Source organism: Cavia porcellus, unplaced genomic scaffold, assembly GCF_034190915.1.
Source record: "Cavia porcellus strain 051 isolate PalLab524CR breed Dunkin Hartley unplaced genomic scaffold, mCavPor4.1 scaffold_36, whole genome shotgun sequence".
In the NCBI taxonomy this organism is placed as follows: domain Eukaryota; kingdom Metazoa; phylum Chordata; class Mammalia; order Rodentia; family Caviidae; genus Cavia; species Cavia porcellus.
In genome coordinates, this window is record NW_026947519.1 from 49,968 (window position 1) to 70,910 (window position 20,943).

Sequence of the window (20,943 nt, forward strand, 5' to 3'; positions counted from 1 at the left end):
TACTCTTGTACTCTGCTACCCCTTGCAAAATGGTAAATGGCTTAGCTAACACTGTCATCATTTTATTGTGCTGCTTTTATGCTCATGTGGTATACAAGACTTGTGGAGGCTGGGATGCTTCCACCCAGATTTCAGAAGGTCTAGGAGGCCAGGCAATTCCTGAGAGGGTAGTGTATGAAGTTGGGAATGTGAAGCCAGAAGTACAGTGGCAAATCCAGATGGTTGGAGAAGTCAAGGATATAGATAATCTGATGAAATTCCCAAGCAATCAATACCCAAGAGAGAGCCCATGAGGGCTATAAATATAGTGCCATATACTCATGGACAGTCAAACACTTGAAAGTTCACATCATGCCACATACTACCCCAGTTCTGGTCAAAAATCTATAGGACATTAGGTCTTCTTTGTTGGATTTCTGTCTTACTTTAGTCCCATTCCTTGCTAGGATTTTATTTTCACTATTTAGTATAGGGGTGTTTACACCACATTACACAACAACAGAAGTTTCAATTTTATTTTTTTACAAAGTCTCATTCTAGAAGTTTGCCTTAAATCTCAGAGTATATGTGGCCATTAGACATTTTAGCAATGTTGAAATTGTCATAACTTTGGCAATTCTTACAGATGGGCTAAATGGATTTTGCAAAGTGAAATCCACAAGAGAGTGATTCTCAACAATGGATTAGCACAATGGGTTTATATCTAGATGTGATGTTGGGACATAAAGACTGTGCAAAGAGTTGGGTCACTGTGGCCCAGGAAGTAATGTCTCACTTCTGTTCCCTTGTTCAGGACCCCTGCCTCTCACTGTCATGTCATGAGTTCTTTCTCCATTGCCACAAAACCTGTGATCTCTAGTCATGACCAAGACTAAGCCAGCCATGGGAGGAAACCACTCCAAATTATGAACCAGAATAAACCGCTCTTCTTTAAATTGTGGCTATCTTGTCCAACCAAGGAGTATTCAAATAAAGCATATAATAAGAAAACAACAGGCACTAAGGAATAAAATTGTATTTTTGAAGACTACAAAACATAGGAAATATATAACATAGAGCATAAGTTGTGCTTTGTTCTGTGATGATTTTCATTCTCTTATCTTTCAGGACAAGTAGACTAGCACTTCCAACTGTAGCTACTGGACTACAGAATTATATGGGCTTCAATAATCAGTATTGAAAGAAGCAGCAATGCACTTGACTCTTTGAGGAGACTAGAAGACTTGGGATTTTCAACCCAAGGCATTATGACCTGGTTTAGTGATGGGCCAGCTTTTGCCAAACTAGACAAAATCCAGGAGAAATGGGGACTCACAATTGTAGCTAGAGCCTTGACACTGGTGAAGCCTACATGCATCCATTTGCCATTTGCAGACTTCTCTCTACACATGACAGCACTTCCTGGACTTACTAACTCCTGCAAAGGCAAAAGTAGAGTTACGTTAAATCACGTTCCCAAGTCTATCTAGGACTTTATAGATTACAATGAATACTCAGTAAAGGAGCAGATTTAAGGCTGGTGCATAAAATCATTCTTACTACTCAAAATATTCTAGAATGTACCATTACAAGAAAATCTTTGTGGATTATACTACTGTTGGAATAGATAAGATTAGATTTATCAATCCACATGAAGACCAGCATATTAAAATAAGTGAATTATATGAAACGCCTAACTTGCATTACAAATGCTAAATCTACTCCACCATATAGGGTCAAAAACGAAAAGTAACATTAATCACATGTGTCAAAATTAACAGCATATGCCTCTATTTTAATGTGTGATTGAAAAAGTATATAATTTCAGAGGTCAAGGCATTTCTTCATTGAATGTATATTATTATTTAAGGTTAATTTATCTACCTCTTTAGATACTGACAAAGATAAATGTCCAACGTTTTGAAGGAGAAGTCTAAAAATTCCTGTGAGGCTCACCGTATTTGCATCAGCACCTTTGGCCTTAGAAATGTAGCAAACAATGGAACCATCTATGTCCGGGTATAGATAGGCACAAGTTGATGCTGTCATCACCTGAATCTGTAATTTTTCTGGATTTCCATCTGTCTGTCCTGATGTAACAGATGAAACATAAATATCTTCAGATATTGATTATATTGAAGAAGCAAACATTGAGATAACACTATGTCCTGGTTTATTACATAAGACGGTATCGCTATTTTATTATGCTAAAAGGCTGTGTTTTGCTTGTAATATCATTAGCAGCTTATCACACAAATTATTCCATTCCCCTTGAAGTTATTCAAAGTCCTTTTCAAACAAAACATACTTATTGTCAATATTACAACTTCTTCAAAATTTAGAAGTACATTGTGATTTGTAAAATTCCAAATTCAAACTCAAATCAATCTTCATTTTCCTCATAAGGTAAAATACAAAATAAAACCAAATTTATTCTTTCCTCCTTTTCAAAACTATCAAGGAATTGAGCCCCAAGTCATTTCTTCATTTTATTTAAGTGGTTGTAATATATAGATATATTTTCCTATTACATTTTGACAACTAAAACCCTATGGAGTAATTATCAATACAATCATTTTATGGAAAAATGCAGGTTTTTGTTTTGGATAAAAATCATAATAGTTTTGTATTTAGTAAAATAGATATTTACAATTACAATCTTTCTTTAAATGCTAATACCAAAACTTCAATCCTCTGTTGGTTTAGAATTACTCCCCTAAAAATACATGAAATAACTAACCTGGCTTAAGAATTTGTGGTCCAGACAGCCAACATTCTGAGTTGTTTAGATTCTTCATGTGACCCAAAGGTGCTAATGTTTGAATGGATGTCTGGGGATTTTGCAGGAGCAACAATGCCAGGTCATTTTTTGCTGCCTCACTCACCAACCGGAATCTCTCATGCAGTAGAATATTAGACACCTTAGCAACTTTCAGAGATTCCCCAGGATGCTTAAAGCCAAGTATTACAGCAGTGTCTTCAGGGTTCCTAAATGTGTGGGGAAATTTTAATTTAAATAAACTTACTAGGAAGCTTGAACTTCCAAATCATATGAGGCTTTTGAAGGTATTCCTTTAACTCTACCACACAAGTTCCCTAGTTTGTTTCCAGACAAATTAGAATTCTATGGATCAATTGACATCCACAGATAATAGGATTACAGACAAACCAAATAATGGAAGTACCAATCAATCAGGCTGAGAGAATTTTTTGGATGGCCTGAAACTAAGATAATATGACACAAGAGATATGATTCAGGTAATATGGAATTTTTTATACTGGAAGAAGTCTGCACCAATGTAATCTGAATGTAATAGTTAATAAGATATAAGAGGAAGAAAAGCAGAAGCTTACATGTTTCTGACACAGTGGGCAGCAGTGAGAATCCAAGAGCTGCTAATAATGGAACCACTGCAGATTTGACTGCTACAGCTTATTATAATTGCCTGCCAAGGCATCGCATAATGAAGAGAAATGCGATCTGTCAAAGCTGAGAGAAACATAAATGTGTAGTTTGTGAACTCTTATTGGTATCCCATATTTTCATTTTATTAGTTACTAATATATCTGTTAAACAGGTTAGTATCAGGAATTGTGGCTTAGCTTGACATAAGGCTGTCAATTTATCTGTGACATGCCTGAGAAAACATCCCCCATTATCATTCCAAGCACATTTTTCTTTATTATTCAGATTATATTACCTCAATCAAATTATTAGCAATGAGTCCAGCTTTCTCTTTAACTGTATACCTCACATAGCTATTATCTTAGCATGTTAGAATTTATTATGGCACTTACTTACATAAGTAGAGCAGAGTTACGCATAAAATGATAAATAAATTAAAGTTTTGGAGTTAGCACAACTATACAGTAAGCAAGAGAAAATATTTTACTAAATTTATAATCTACATAATGTAGATAGTATTAATGGTAAATTCTGATTTAAATGTTGGTTAGCTGTACATGTTCAGACCAAACTGATAAATTGTCAGATTATAATTTATATAGGTATGTTAATTTTATTTTATTTTTATTTTTTATCATTTTATATATATATATATATATATATATATATATATATATACACACACACACAAAATGGATAATTCTATTGCTAGTATCTATTAGTTTATCAAATAGAACATTTTGTGTATTTCTTATTTAATAATTTTTGATGCCTAAATTTTGTAATCTGGGGATCTGTTTTTAAGATAACAATATGCAATGTAATCATTAGTGTTGCTTTCCCATTATTTTTGAAATTCCATGTCATTTTTACACTTTTGTTTTTGGTTTCAAATTAAAAATACAAGATAGGAAACAAACTTTAGATCTCTTCAAAGGTCAACATGCTTAGGGAGTGCTGGTTAATATATACACTGAGAAAAGCAAAAAAAATACTGCCCATCATTTTCCAATTAGAAATGAGCAAAACATACAGTGGAACCTCAGGTAATAACCCTAATTTATATTATAATTTAGAAATGATGGCTACATGTGTGCTTTTGTGATGAAGATGCCCTGGATTTTATTCATCACTCAACATGGAGTTTTCTAACTGAAACAACATTTTGCCAGTGCTTTATAGAACCAAATTGTTACAAAGAGAAGCTCCCATAAATTGAGGTATCACTATGTAGCTGAAATTTAAAGCATAACTTGGATCCTCAAGATAACCTGTTTCAAGTTCTCCATGTGGCTCAGGATTTGAGCAAAGAAGGTTTATGTCCTCATTTAGGTAGGAAAGATAGTCATCTCTAGGAGAGGCAGCTGATAAATGGTTTTACTTAGGTAAAAATGTAATACATAGGTCTGAAATGGATGCCTGAGTAAGTAAAGATAAGCAGAGAAATGTAAAGTGGTAATTGAATATGTTGTGAGACACTTCAGGATAGGCAAGGGAAGAAGGAAAGTGATGAACACAGTGTCATATAAGTTGGATTACACAGGAACTGACAAAGAGCTACCACCTGCTTGCCAACATATTTATAATATATTTACTAGTTGCACAAGGTTACTTGGCAAAGAAGCAACTCAAAATAACACATAAAAGCTCATCATTAGGTTGTTTTACTTTACTTCTAAGAATGTGATAGACATTTTCACCTTTTAGGGTCTCAAGAGTTTTTTAAAATAATTAGTGTCACCATTATCCAGGGATTTATGACAGTGACATAATACACACTACTGCATAAGTCCTTAGTATTTTTATTTAACATTTTTAACACATACAAACTCATACTATTCATGAAGTTTGCTTTCCCTCCAACTCCATTCTGCTTTCCTACTTCCACCATCCTCTTCATTCCCTTTTCATACCTTTACTGCCATTGTCTTGTGATCTTCTCTGAGGCTGTAGTAGAGGGATGAAGTGTGATTGAACAGAAGCTGAATTGCCAGTAAAAACTGAGGCATTTATAGAAGTAGTGACTGAAGGGGAGGCAGAAACAGAGGGCGTCATGGCTGCTTGCTGAGACCAGGGTGCAAGGCTGGGCCGTGTTACTCCACGAAGCCAGAAAATGAAAGGGCTCACTTGGATGAAGACATAGGGCTTTATGCAATGTTCATCAAAGTGACTCAATATTCCCACCTGCACCCAAGTGTTCTTTCGTGGTAGACGGCACACTAGAGGTGCCCCTACGTCACCCTGTAAGAAATAGGGAAGAAGTTCATTTGATAACATGGGGAATTCTGAAAGTAATTTAAGTGTTCAATAGTATTGCTTTTACCCCATCCATTTCATAGGCCCTGAATTTGTTACCTTACAATCATCTTCCCCAGTAGCTTTCTTGGCTTCCACACAGAAAGTAAATTCACTTGCTGTGGGCCAATATTCTTCACAAGTGCTGGTTTGCAGAATACTTAGGTGTCTTTTTTGCAGAATTCCAGGTCTTCCTGGTTAACAAGAGAGAAGAATGGCTTGTTTCATTTTTTTTTTCTATTTTGTTTTGTGTTAAATTTAGCCTAAATTTTTGTGACTAATATGGCTTGAGAGAGATAATAAAGGAGTATTCTCTCAAGAGAACACCATTCTGATTACCAGCAAAACATTTCATTCTACTCCACTTCCTTCGTTAATACTTACCCCTCAGAAGGGACCAGCTAGATAGCCAGCAATCATATAGTGGCTTATTTTTCTCTTGCTCCATGTTATCCTCCAGACAAATAGGAAGCACGAGGGGTTGGAGATGTAGTGGCTCCTTCAGAAAGATCAGGCCGGGTCCTAGGGGCCCTGAGGGACCTATATAGGGCATGGCACGGTGAATGCCCACAATATGAGTTTGAGCTGGTCCCTGGAGGTCAATAAGCCCCACTTGCACCATGGACAGTGTCTCTGAACTTTTTCTGGAAGAAAAAGATATCAATTGGTTTACTATCTCCCCATTGCAATTTGGAAAAGAAGCTCAGATGTCACATGAATTGGCTTCATAATATGTGGACTTACTCTTATTACCTAATCTATGTATTGCCATCAAATATATTAGAAACAAATCACACTATTAGTTATAGTAAGGGATTATTAATTCCATTAGGGGAAAACATTTTGAAATGGCTTGAATTGTTAATGTTGCAATGCAATCAAACCTTTGTTGCTAATTCTGACATGAATCCAACTAAGGCACTTGAGTTGTGGAGCACTTACCTGGGACACATAAACTTCTGAGTTGTTTCTCCAGCCACAAATGTGTTAGAACTTAATTACTCCACACTCTAATATTTATTGTTTAATAATTGAATGTAAAACACATAACTATTGCACTCTCTAACAGTTATGATGTTCAATAATTGAAGCTAATACACATTAAAACTTAAAAATGAAGCATGCTGCTAAAAAGTGATGTTTTGGACACCCATCCCCTCATTCTGAAAAATATTTCACTTGTGTAAACTAATGTGTTGACCACACCTTTGAAACGAAGAAATTCAGCTACACAACTGAATTTGGTTATTAAATCTGGAAGTCTTTTATATGGTGTTTTTGGGGTGTTGTATACAGAATATCAAATCATCTGCAATAATAATAATTTCTTTTCCAACCTTTTTCTTTTTATTTCTCTCTTGTCTAATGGCTCTGGCTAAAGTTTCCAGCACATGATGGTGATAGTAAACATCTTTGACTCTTTGCTGATTTTAAAGTTGAAAGCTTTTGGTTTTTGTCAATTTAGTTAGCTATTTCATATTGATTCATAATAGATACACAAGCAACACTCAAAAGCCAGTAGTATTGTTGTACATAAAAAAGTAATGCTCCAAGAAATGAAGTAGGGAAGTCATATCATTAATCATAACATCAAAACATGAGATATTTAGGCATCAATCTAACAATGGAAGTGAAGAGATATATACTGAAAATTATGTTTTGAAATATTGATCAAAGATTATAGCAGAAAAGGGAAAGATGTCACTTTCTCATGGATAAGAATTGCATAAATAGTGAAAAAAGGCTATTCTCAAAAAATAACAGAATCTCAATAATACCAATAAAAGGGCTGGGCATTTCAGAGACATAATTACCTACTGGAAAGTGCAAGGTTATGAGTTCAAACCCCAATACCAAACAAAATGCCATTAGTATACCTTATTGAACAATAGAAAGTATTTTGAAAATTCAAGAGGCCTAGAAGAACAAAGATAGTCCTGAGCAACAAAGATAAGGTAGGAGGCATCACGATGCCTGAGTTAAAAATAACTTTTTGGGGTAGCCAATAATCCAACTCAGGACCTTAGGCTTGGCAGGCAATCACTGATGCCCCACTGTTGTATTGCCAGGCGTCTGAGTGTAAATTTCTCATACTTTTTTTTTAAGAGGAAAAAGAGAAAAACACAAAACAAAACAAAGCGGTGTAAGGGTACACGTAATACAGAACTACAAAAAAAATATAACAGTAAGAAATCACCTGTTAGTAGATTACATATTAATTATCATCTTGAAAATAGTTGCTCAAATCACAGTATCAAAGAATACAAGGTGGACATTCAAACAGGGAGACTGCAAACAGCTGTGTTCAATGATCCAAAAACATTGATATAGTCAGCTATTTAACACCCCTAAACACACTTGCTGTTATATCCGTTAGAGCTCTTTTTCTTTTTTTTTTTTTCCTCTCTTTTTTACAACAAAATTTACACATTTTGGATTTTATTACTCCTTAGTGCTTATTACTTTTTTGGTGGGGGGGAGAATACAGTCAAATATGGCAAAACAAAGCTGTCAGTCAATACCAAGGATAGACATAGCACATGGTGTAGAACAGAGTACAAGGTTATCAACAATGGCTATCAAAGTTGTCCCTTGTTTCCTTAAAAAGAATTGTCTATCTCATTAGATATTATAAAGTTGGACAAAACAGTAGAGAACAAGACAAATAAAACTTAGGCATTGTAAACATTACAGGACTTCCAAAGAAGACAATAGTCAAACCAGAATGGGTATCTTAGTGAATCTTATTGCCTTCAAAGTAGTTGCCTATGTCTTCAAACTTGATACTATCATATAGAATGGAACAGAGTCTAATCAGTCAAAACAAGATCATGGGAGTACAACAGGACTTCAAAACAATTTAATAGGAAATCATAAAGAGTTACTATTTATATATCCTAATTTTTTAAATTTTTTCTTTAATTAAGACAAACATAAGAAATGACTAAATAATTTTTTTAAAACAATAAGGGGGAGATTGAGATAAAACAGGACATAACAATATAACAAAAGAGGTCAAAGCATGACTGTTTCAGCAACCTAGTACTTCACGCAAAGCTAATTGTTAATATCAGAATGGCACCAGTAAAAAACTAAATTAAACACAGTCCTGAGGATCACAGGAACAAATTACACTATATTGATACAGCTAAAAATGCACTTAGCACCCTTAATGACAAAGAGTGAAACATAGTAACTGTAGGAATGATACACTCTAAATAAGTGGTCCTGGAAAACCTGGCTTTCCACCTAAGTAAGATAAAAATGAGGCCCATGTCTGTCACCCTGCATGAAACTAAAGTTAAAGTGGCTCAAAGATCTAAATATTAATAAACAAACAATAAATTTTCTAGAAGTGAGCACAGGTTGAAATCCCGAAGACACAGGTGTCAGAGAGAGTTCATGAACCAAACCTAGACTGCACTGGAAATACTGTAAGGAATCAAAAACTGGGCTCTTACCTTCTCAAAAACATTTTACATACAAAAGAATTCACCAACAGAGCAAAATGAACCCCAGAGTGGTAAAATATTTTATCCAGTTGCCCCTCAGACTTATATATATATATCCATCACCAAATTTCACAGATTCAAAGATCCAGTGAAAACACGGGCATCTGATATAAATACTTAATTCTAGGATAAAGAAAATGAATGATAAATGAACGAATGAAAAAAATGTTCAACATCATGAGTCCTTTGACACATGCACATTAGAAAATCACCACAGAAAGAATGACCATCATAAGGAAATTAACCCAGTAACCAGTGCTGGGGAGATTGGGAAAGAAAGAGCCCTTCTCCATTTTTGATGGCTGTGTGGAATGATGTGATCACTGTGAAAATCAGTGTGGAGATTCCTTGAAAACTAGGACTTCAAATTCCCTTTGACCCAACTAGTCACTTTCTGCAAATTTTCACAGAATATTACAAGCATCATATCACAGAAGCATGCATGTAGCCATGTTTGTATCAGCACAATTTGCAGAAGGTAAATGTTGGAAACAACGTAAATGTCTATCAACTGAAGTGTGGATTTTTAAAAGCAGTATTTTTTTTATAATGGGAGTTTTACTTGGCCAAAAATAAGCATAAACTCAAGGCTTCTGTAAGGTAAATGGAGAAAACTTGAGACCATAGTTACAAGTGAATAAACCAGACTCATATGTGTAAACATCACATTGTGTTCCTTGTGTGAGGAACTGAAAAAGAAAAGAAAGGCTAGATGGGCTAGATGTAGACACACCACTCAAGGCCTCTTTCAGACTTGTTCTATGGTGGCAAGCTGGTGGATGTGTCAGTGGCATGGATGCATGCCTGCTCCCAGATGCTGTTGGCACACAGCATGGGCCATGGTACCCGGGGTCCAGCTCCACAAGTGTGGCGCATCCCTGGGCTATGTGCCAATGCAGCCAATGCTTGCATGCATAATCTTGTGAAGAGCATAATAACTGCCTTTTAATGTGTATTGTCTATCACAGTCTGAGCAAATGACTCCAGGGGTGTGCTATTGTAGTAAAATGCAGAGAGCTGTGGAATACACTGATTCTTTTAAAATGAGTAAGAGACACTTGACAGGCCTGAAGACTTTAAGAAGGAATTGTTCATATCTGCAACACAAATGAAGGAAGTGTCTGAGCCCTTCTTCAATGGAAAAGCATTTCAACAATTATTGTGGTGCAAGTGGTGCAAGAATGTAACATTCATCATAATAACTCCTTGGTGCACAAGTCATCTAGCACTCCATAGCCTTAACGGTAAAAGTGATCCACATGTTAAACCTGGTTCATGAGGACTTCATTGATGATACAAGTTCTTTGAGAAGAAACCAAGGATTTAACAAGATAAAGCGTGTAAATGAGGCTTGTCTTGCTGGAGATTTAATTCTTTAAACAGCATCTACTACTCTGGAATTGCAAATACTACTGCTCTATCTATTTTAACTGCAGTTACTGAATATGTGATATATGGTTAGTTTTTCCATTAAGGATTCAAAGAACATGAACATAAGAAATTTTCCCTCAACCTTGAAAAGAACTGCAATAAGAACACGTGTCTGAATGACAACCATTGTAAAGAACCCTATGTCCTGGGAACCCAGACCCAGTAGTACATATTATCACTTATCAATATGGAAGAAATGTGGGAATGGCTTTTAGCTCAAAAGCGATGTGCTTGCTGCACTTCATCTCGCTTTCAAAAACAAATGGCCAAACTGATGTCCACTGATCTGAAGCTCAGATTAGCTACTGGCCCCTCTTGTCTGCATTCCAGCCCAGTGCTGGTGTGAGGCAAACAATTTATCTCACCTAGAAGTACTGCCATGAAGCAATAAGGATGAGGAAAGAGGGAAAAAGGAATGGAAAGGGGTAAATATACAAGTCATTTATACTAGCAATGTCTCTGAGTTCGCTTAAAAGGAAGTTTTAGACTAATATAAGTTGGGGAAACTTTTTTTTAATTTTATTTAAAAGGAAAAAGAGAAAAACACAAAACAAAACAAAGCGGTGTAAGGGTACAATTTTGATAACTATATCCTTAATAACTATTTTACAGATGACAGTGTACAATATATTAACCATTTTATTTTCCTATTTTAATGAAATTTTGTTTTACTCTTCTATAAAGTAAAAAAAATTACAAATAAGTAATATTAGATTATGAGAGATTTCATCATGTGGATAGCACTACATAGATGAGCAAAATGAATTTTAAGAGACAGACCTCTGAGTAGATCCATCTCTGCCTTCCAGGTGCTGCCATCAGAAGGCTCTATTGTGTGGACACACAGAGTGAGCATATAAAGCCAGAAGACCCACTTCTAACTGCCAGACACTGTCATCAGAAACCCTTTCCTATGGTTGCACAGCATGGGCAGAGAGAGCAAGACAGATCCACCTCAGGCTAATGGGCACCACCACCAGAATTCCTTTTCTTCTGGGTATAGAGCACAGACTAAGATCCAGATCCTTCTGGGTACCACCACCAGAAGGGCCTTTCTTATGGTTGCACAGCACAGTCAGATAGAGCCAGCAGCTCTGCCTCTGCCTGACAGGTGCCACCTAAGAAGGCCCTTTCCAATGGGCCCACAACACTAGCAGAGGGAACCAGACAGATCTCCCTCTGCTTGCTGTGGACATACTGCTACCAGAATGTCCTTTCCTGTGGTGGCCAGCACAGTGAGAGAGAGACAGTAGACTTGCCTCTTCCTGCAGGGAGCTACCATCAGAAGTCTCCTTCCTGCAGGTGGTCAGGAGGAACAGGAACGCTTTAGCCAAGTAAGACTTGTGCATGTGTAGGCCACCATTGGACGCCCTTGGTTCCTTCAGGTAGCCATCACCATATAGCAGAATCAGACAAATAAACTGACTGTGTGTCTGCCAGTATCACAAGAGGACCAGGGTAGCCACACTGGCTGAGATAAAGAGCCCCGCCTCCATGGACGCTGATCATCAAGGATGTCCCAGTGTAGGTTCACAGGTCTGAAGAAGCCTATTTATGCCTTGCTACCTCCCTGTAAATCTGTGATTAGATAAAGCCAAGTATTGTTCCATCCCCTTTCACCATGGAGGAGCACCCAATATGGGAAAGTGCCTGGGGCCCCACATAAACTTGTTTGGAAGAACCTAAGAAAATTACAAGATAAAGCATCAAAAGACAATCTCAGATCTTTAGCACAAACAGAACAAGTCTGGGAGATATAGTCATGGAAGAAAAATGGAAGTCACATACCTAAAATGTCCAATAAAGTCAAGAAACAGCCTCATGACATTGTAAATGTAGTGAAGTGAAAAATAATTTGTCACATAAAAGAAGAAATTAAAAACATACTGAAAGAATTGTTCAGCAGGTCCAAAAAAGACATAGACAAAAAAGGAGCATAGGAAATTAATGGAAATCTAGAATGAATATAAAAAGAAATTACAATTCAGGAAACAGATTCAAAGACAGATCCAGGAAATTTTTAAAAATCAATCAAAGTCTGGCAAATGTGCTTGAAAAAGACTGAAGATAGGCTTTGACACCTTGAAGGTAGGATTGCAACTAATGATCATGAAAGGAAAGGTCTCTTAAAAACAACATGGAATCAGAAAATAACCCAATGGCTACAAGCTGACACAAAAAGGCATAAATTTAAAGTGACAAGTATTGGTGAAGAAGTAGAGGTCAACACATATGAAATTAAAAGTTTACAGAAATAATAGTAGAAAACTTTCCAAACATGGAAAATGGATCTGGCATGCAGATTAATGAGGCATATAGGACTCCAACTATCCATAACCAAAGTAAAATTACACTCAGACATATAATAATCAGGATTCCAGAAATTCAGCAAAAGAAGGGAATATTAAAGGTTGTTAAAGAAAAGAAACATCATCTTTAAAGGAAAACCATTCAGACTCATAGCTGACTTATCAATGCAAACCGCAAACTCAAGAAGAGTATAGAGTGAAGTGTTTCAAATTCTAAAAAAAAAAACAATTTCCAATCCAGATTCATCTACCCTACAAAACTATTTAAAAATTCATATAAAAATGATACTTCCATGATAAAGTTAAAGGATATTCTAGAGACAAATAAAGATGGTTCCCAAAAGAGCAGCATAGGAAGATTTCCAAAAAAGACAGGCAATTGAATTAAGGGAAAAGCGGAAGGCTAACGACAGGAGGATAGCATGGCAGAGACAAACCAGTATATGCTGATTGTAACCATTAATGTAGATGGCTTCATGTCAGCAATAAAAAGAAACACAGGGATAATTGATCAAGAAACAAGACCCATCAATGTACTGTATATAAAAAAAAAACACATTTAACTAGACAGGAAAATCATAGACTGAAAATCAAAGAGAGAAAACAATTATGCCAAATGATAGGAGAGCAGAAAAAAAGCAAGAACAATTTTCCTATCAACCACAGAATGGATAAGAAAGATATAGTATTTTGATGCAGTGGGAAGGTACCTAGCTATAAAGCAGAATATTCTCAAGGCTTCCATATGTAAATGGACCAACTGGAAATCATGTTTAAAGGTGAAACTATTCAAAGTCATTTGCATGAACTGTAGGATAAGGAACAGAAGGAGATAATGGGATCCAAAAGCAAAAAAGTTATTGTACGTGTCATAGGGGAGGAAACATCTGGGAGGGAAAGGTATTAGTTATTGTTAATTTGCTAATGTCCTGATTTTAATTCTCGTATTGTTTTCACAGTTTTGTTAGGTTTGATTTGTTCTGTCTTGTTTTGTCAGGTTTTACTGTATGATGATAGGGGAAGTTATTTTGAATGTAATGGGATATATTATGATAATCTGGTCTTCCTATTCTATTCCTTTAAAATCTTGTTTTTATTCTGTTTGTTTGATTTTATTATATGTAAGGGTATGAACAGCTATTCTGAAGAAAGTATGACATTGTAGTAGCTACTGCTGACTTCCTATCAGCTTTGAAGTCTTTTCATGCTTCCATTCTGTTTTGATTGGTTCTATCTTGTGTTTGATTTTATTATGTGTGATGGTATAGACAAATATTTCGAGGAAAATGAGATATTACAGTAACCATTGTTCATTTCCTGTTACCTGTTTTTGAATTCCTTTCATTCTTTTGAATAGTTTCACACTATTTTCTTATGTTTGCTGTTATTGTGTGTGAAAGGATACTCACTTATTTTGAAGAAAACAAGAGACATTATGGTAGCTACAGTTGATGTACTTTGTCTTGTTGTGAAGTGCTATGCTGCTTGCATTGTTTTGTTCTCATTTCACTTGTTCTGTTCTTTTCTGTTTTGTTTTATTCTCTTTAAAATAAAAATTTAAACTTAAAAATAATGAGGCAGACTTGGATTTAGTTCAGTGTCACAAGCACCTGCCTGGCAAAAACAAAGTCATGAGTTTGAACTCTGGTACAGAAAATAAAGTAAAACAATATAATTGAAATAACGAGGACTCAGGAAATAACAAATCGATGGTTGCAAGATGACTTGAAAAATAATTTAAGAGTGATAGATGTCATTGAAGGAACAGGAGTCAACACAAATTACATAAACTATTTAAAGAAATAATAGCATATAATTTTCCAAGCATGCAAAAGATGTGACATAAAATGAATGAAGTATATAGAATTCCAGCTAGATATATCAAAGTAAATCTATACTCAGACATACAATAAATAAGATCCAAGAAATTGAACACAAGAACAGCACATACATATTGTGAAAGAGAAGAAACAGATCACATATAAAGGAAAACCAATCAGAATCATGGCAGAGTTCTTGGTGCAAATCATCAAATAAAGAATTGGTTTGAGTTAAATATTCCAAATCACAATCATGGGTGAAATAGTTAAGACTCATATGGGTAAATATTGTGTTGTCTCCTACTGTGAAAACTTGATTTGGTGGGATGCAAAATGCACAACAGATATTATGAAATTGATAGGGGAAGAAACATTTAAAAGAAGGAAGGTGTTAACCATTGTTAATTTCTTGTTTTGAATTTCTATGTTGTTTTTAATAGTTTTGTTAGGGTCGGCATTATTTTGTCTTCTGCATTTGATTTTCTTGTGTCTGATGATATGGTGAGCTATTTTGAAGGTAAAGGATTGCATAATGGTAGCCTTTGTTGATTTCCTATTATCTTGATTTGAAGTCCTGTAATGTTTTCGTTATTTTGTCTTGATTGGTTTTGTTCTGTTTTGTTTCAATTTTATTATGTTTGATGCTATGGATAGCTAATTTCAAGGAAAATAGAGTTCATTTCCTCTTTTGTTTCAAAGTCCTGTATCACATTAATTTTTCTATACTGATTAGCTTCAATCTGTTTTGTTTGATTTGAATTTATTCCCTAAAATAAAATGAAATAAATAAAATGAAATGAAATAAAATGAAATGAAATAAAAAATAAAAAGATACAAGCAACCTTGCACTGTAAGAAATGAAGCAAAAATTCTAAGACAGAAGCCTTGCTAATCTTGATGGGTTTATATCCTGACAATTTATCAGAAGTTGAAAATGTCATAGTTTGAAAATACACTTAAAACACTTATTCTACAGAGCACCATAGTTTAACAACAATCTCACCCACAAAGTGCAATGTAGAGAGAATATAGGTGCATAGATATTTTCTTCAAGGCTGTTGGATCTACACCCAACTGACATGATTCAATATCTCATGAAATTCTAAAATTTTATCTCACTCTAGTGATCAACACCCAAAATGTATAGTTCCTACTAAATCCATGTTATTTTTATCCTACTTTACTATCAATTAACTAAAAGAAGTGTAAAATTACATGAAAGACATACCATGAGTCAAAGAGTATCTGATGATTTCAACTCAGCATATTTCCATCATAATTTAGGGTAAAATTTATGAGCTAGGAGATTATTTTACTATTGTACTGATTAGAAAATTGAGATTATTCCCCAAGAAATGGATAAATACTAATTTGGACCTACATGAGAGGAACTGAATAAAACAGAAAATGGTAGACTTCTAGACAAAATTCTAGAAAATTTTGTTATCTGGTGCTTGAGATACACTTTCCTATGAGATAAGGAAATATAAGAGATATGGAACAACAACCAATCTAATTTCTACAAGGAAATGCATTTTCTTTGTTCAGCAAAAGCTAACCATAAATAATGTCATGCATTTCATCAGTCTCTAATGATATCTTAATCTTGATATGATATACTCATACTTACACAAAATTGGCACATCTAGCGGAGGTAAGGATCCAGTGTTCATTCAGAATAGAGCCAGCACAGAAATGGGAGAAAGACAATTGTATTGAAACCATCCAGGGAAATTCACCCACTTCTGCCTTCCAGCAGTTGGGACAGCGAGGAACAAAGCCTGGGCGTAATCCACACTCTGAAAAAGGAACCAAAAGGCAGGATAATGTTTCTGCTACCACCCTAACTTTTCTACTTTGACCTTCACATTTTAGGAAAATATCTAAAAATCTAGCACCTTGAAATTTAGCAGTATGCTTGGAAATGTGCAACTAACTTCTCACAACCTTAGGTAGAGAAACGAATTCTCTACATACTTTCCCTGACTGATAACATGAAGCCTTTTTATTTCCTCAAGCTAAATAACAAGACACTTCTAAAGAAGTAAGTGTTGAATTCTGGATGGAATTACACTGAAAAAACTTAGTTCCTACATACACTCTGACTAAACAAAATCAGTTTTGTGTCTTTTCATCTCACAAGTACTATGCCATTAATTATAATCTATTCTTGTATAAAACTATGACCCAAGTTTTAGACTTACATTTCTGAAAACATGACATCTTCCTTATTCAGAAATTAAGATTTGCCTCCAAAAAGAACCTGTAATCCAGGGTAATCAGTTCAGACACATGAAAATAATAAACCTACCTGTGGCAGCATGAGTGATAACAGGTGTTTTGACAAGCCAGAGAGCCTGAAGATTCTCTTGCCACAGTAAACCTAGGTGACACTGAGCCAGAGAAATCTTGAGTTCTGAATGGTTGGGAGTCTGTTGTCCAGGCTGATACTGAGATTCGGGTTCAAACTGAGATCCAGTCATGGGTCCTTTTAATGTTACTGTGGCTGGAGAGCCTTGCAGTACTAAAATGTTGGAAGAGAGAATGGGCTCTTCAGTAAATTTGAAGGAAGGTACTTCCTGCAGCAGACTTATCAGAATTTGAATGCTCAAGAAGTGGAGAAGGGGTCATGGGTTTGGGAGAGGTTCCAATGTAGCACAAGAAAGGAAAATCTATAATGAAAAGTGTGTACAAGAAAGGAAGGGCACCTAGGAATAGGATGATATGTATGGAGATGGGAGAGAACAGGAAATAAGAAAGGACAGCAAGAAAGTGTACTTAGTGAAGCAGATAAGCCATCAAGGCCTCATTTGTCTTGGTAAATTTCAATTTTTCCCCAAGATCTGGTGATCAACTTCTACATCTAGACATTCAAAGGGGTAAGAAATGGAATGTTTAAGAGCTCGCTGGGCTAGAGACAATTTTTTTAAATCTACATCGTCTATCTCATGTCATGGTAAGTAGAGTTAGCAAAGCTATAGAATAACAATTCAGAGAGAAAGTGGCTCTACTTGTGTAAAGCATACAAATTAGCACTGGCAAGATGCCAAAATTGCTCATTAGTAGGGTTTCTCCATTTGCTTCTAATTTAGGAGAAGTAACTGAAGCTATTGTACCAGTTTTTGTAGGGGCCAGGTATTACTATTTCAGACTGAATGCAAATTCTAACAGTTTTAGGTTTATGGATAGCACTTCATGCTAATATGCCACCTTCACATTGGGTTCAGGATCTCTCTAGTTGGTTTTCAGACTGAATACCTTCCATGGGTGTTCTTTTGATTAGTGAATTCTGTGGTATGGCTACTTGAACTATAACATCAGACCAAGATCTGACTGTGAAAGTTCGAGGCCATATTAGTTTTAGGCTTGGTCTGATTGCTTGGGAGTTAGGCTGAATCTAGGCATGGATTTGGCCAACTTCAGGGTAATTGAAGGAATTCCAAAGTTGAGAATCTGAATAAAACTGGCTTACCTGTACTCATTTGAATGTGGAACCAAGGGCTGGCCTTACTAAATTCATGTTTCTGCCAGGGTTTGATTGCTTGAGTATCAGGATGATTTGCAGCATCACTTTCCTGTGTCTGGGTTACACCAAGTTTACTCTGCATTTCAGGACTCACTGTTTTGGAGTCAGGCTGAATCCGAACTGTAGAACTGTCTTGAGTCTGAAGCCAAGGTGTCACTCCCTCAACCTCAACCTCCTCCCAGTTCGACCCTTTTATTATTTCTTTTCCAGTTGGGGTCCAGCTTAGAATTGGTTTACTTTCAGGCTGGTTCCAGGATCCGACTGAATCTATTTGAGACTGGAGCCAGTATTCTCTTTCGGCTCCAGGCTGGGTCAAGTGAATACTTTCTGATGCTTCAGACTGGGCCAAATGGCTGATCATCCCAGCTTTGTACTGAAGCCAAGGATCGGTTAGAACAACTTTAGTCCCGGCCAACGAATGTGTCACTTGAGATTCAGTGAGGGACCAATGACTATTTGTCGTATGTTCAGTGAAGGCTAAATTTCTGACCAAATCATCCTCTGCCCAGGTTTTCATCACTTGGCCTTCTGTCTGGGTCAAAAGTAGTATTTCATCACTTTCAGAAGAGGTCAAACCTTTGATTGAATTTGTTCCAGAGTAGTCCTCAACTTGGGTTATATCACACTTATCTTGGGAAGGAGTTTCAATCATATTACTTTCAAGAGATTGCCCTTCTGCCTCCATGAAGAGAGTAACCATTTGTTCTTCAAGTTGGCCTTCTTGTATTGTATTCTTTTGAGTCTGAAACAAAACTCTGACATTATAACTGTCAGGTAGGATCAAGCGCTTTGGTTCCTGAATTTCAACCTGGGATGACATTGTGACTTTATCAGATGTGTCCTGAGTACAGAGCCTGGTTGCTTCATAATCAGTTTGGGTATGTGGTCGGATTATATTATCCGTTGGCTGGATCCAGGCATTGATTGACTCAGATTCAGTTTGGATCAGTGGTCTCAGTAAATTCTCAATCCCTGCAGTGGTCTGGGACCTTGTTATGTCTACTTTAGATGTCCACAGATCAAACATACCAACTTCTGATTGGGTCAATGAGGTGAATGAAGCAAGCGTATGTTGGACCCCTAGTTCTATTTGTCTGGTCCTAAATGAGATATAGTTTTGAAAATCTGTTTGAGCCCATGGTTGGATATTTTCTGTTTCAATTTCAAACCAACCTCTGCTATTATGAGGGTCAATTTCAGGCCAGACTCTAGCTGATTGACTTGCAGGCAAAGCCTCAGATACAAGTGCTCCAACTTTAGACAAAGTCCCTGCATTAGCATCTTCAAATTTATGTGCCCTCAGAATATAATCTTGATTTTCCATCTCATTCAAGCCTTGGGTTGTGTAAGTTTGAGTTTGTTCAGACAGAATGAATACATTAACTTTAGAACCAAGTGGAATCAAAGGTTTTACAGACATTTCAGAAAATATGGCTACATCAGTTTCAGTTTGTGTGTAAACATTCATACGCAAAAAGTCAGTCTGTTTCCAGTTCCTAGGAGTGGAAGCTAAATGTCCTGACAAAGGCTGGATTTCTGGAGACGCATAGTGTGTCAAAGGGGAGACTGTGGCAGCTGAAGCCCTTGAACCAAAGTTAATGGCTGGAGATGCACTTGGTTTCCACATGGTGGTTGTAGGAGTAACAGTTGGTTCCCAAAACCTGAAAATAGGAAATTTAGCTTGTCTCCACTGTGTAACTGTGGAAGCTGTAATTTCAGTCCAAATCTTGCTTCCTGGAGATCCAAAATGCATCCATTGTATCAAGGTATCAGATATAGAGTGTATCCTCCCAACTTTGGCCAGAAACTCAGTTGGGCTCTGTGGTATGTCTGCATCAGACACAGGTTGCATAGAGGAAACTTTAGATATAGATGCAGCCTGAGTCACAGGCATTCCTATGCCATATTGGGCTTTCTTCCAAGGCTTGTCTGAAGCAAACATGGCTTGGGCCCACAGTGTGATTTCATCAGATAAAATTGTCAATTCATTTTTAGTAAATGCTGTAAAAGTGTCAGACACAGTGTACATCCGGGAAATGATTGCTGAAGATTCAGAACAATTCTGTAATATAGTAGGGTTAGATGAAGACTTTGTCCAGGTGTTTCCTGTGTGATATATAAGCTGTGTTATAGGATCTATCCAGTTGACTGCTGGCAATTCAATGGGGTTCCACAGCTTTACTTCTGAAGCTAAAGCTTCTTTCCCAAGACCCTCTATTGGAGATTCAGCCTTGGGCCAGGATATCACTGTTGAACCTTGTGATTCTTTCCAGGGATATTCCTCTGGGCATTCAACCTGTTTTCTGACTATGGATGTTTTAGTCTCTGCCCAAGAACTTGCTGGAAAAGATTCAGCCTGTGTCATGGGTATGAGTTGTGATGCTTTAGCTGTCTTCCAGCGACACATCTGTGTAACTTGAGGTTTATACCCTGATGTTGCTAGATTTTCCTTTTGTGAGAAAGAATCCAGGGTTGTAGGTATGTACCTTGGATACAATGTGTGGATTACAGTTACAGAATCTCTCCATGGATCTTCCTCCAGGGTTCTTAGTATGACACTGTCAGACTTAGCCTGTGTCCAAGGAGTTAAGGGTAGAGTTTCAGGCTGTCCCTGGAGACTTGTTGGGCATTCAGGAAATACCCTGAGGTTTCCAGCTACTTTTTG

The 20,943-nt window shown here is 36.5% G+C and overlaps 1 protein-coding gene across 1 annotated transcript; it reads right to left on the reverse strand.

The window, feature by feature from the left end:
- Positions 1–1,024: 1,024 nt before the first annotated feature.
- LOC134474720 (uncharacterized) lies at positions 1,025–20,535 on the reverse strand. Its single transcript, XM_063243240.1, has 10 exons — positions 18,225–20,535; positions 17,064–17,276; positions 16,383–16,551; positions 6,065–6,324; positions 5,741–5,874; positions 5,299–5,626; positions 3,334–3,469; positions 2,720–2,967; positions 1,936–2,069; positions 1,025–1,417 (listed from the first exon to the last, which is right to left on the reverse strand). Exons 1-10 carry the CDS (start codon positions 20,305–20,307, stop codon positions 1,145–1,147), a joined length of 3,978 nt encoding a protein of 1,325 aa, XP_063099310.1. The 5' UTR covers positions 20,308–20,535; the 3' UTR covers positions 1,025–1,144.
- Positions 20,536–20,943: the final 408 nt, after the last annotated feature.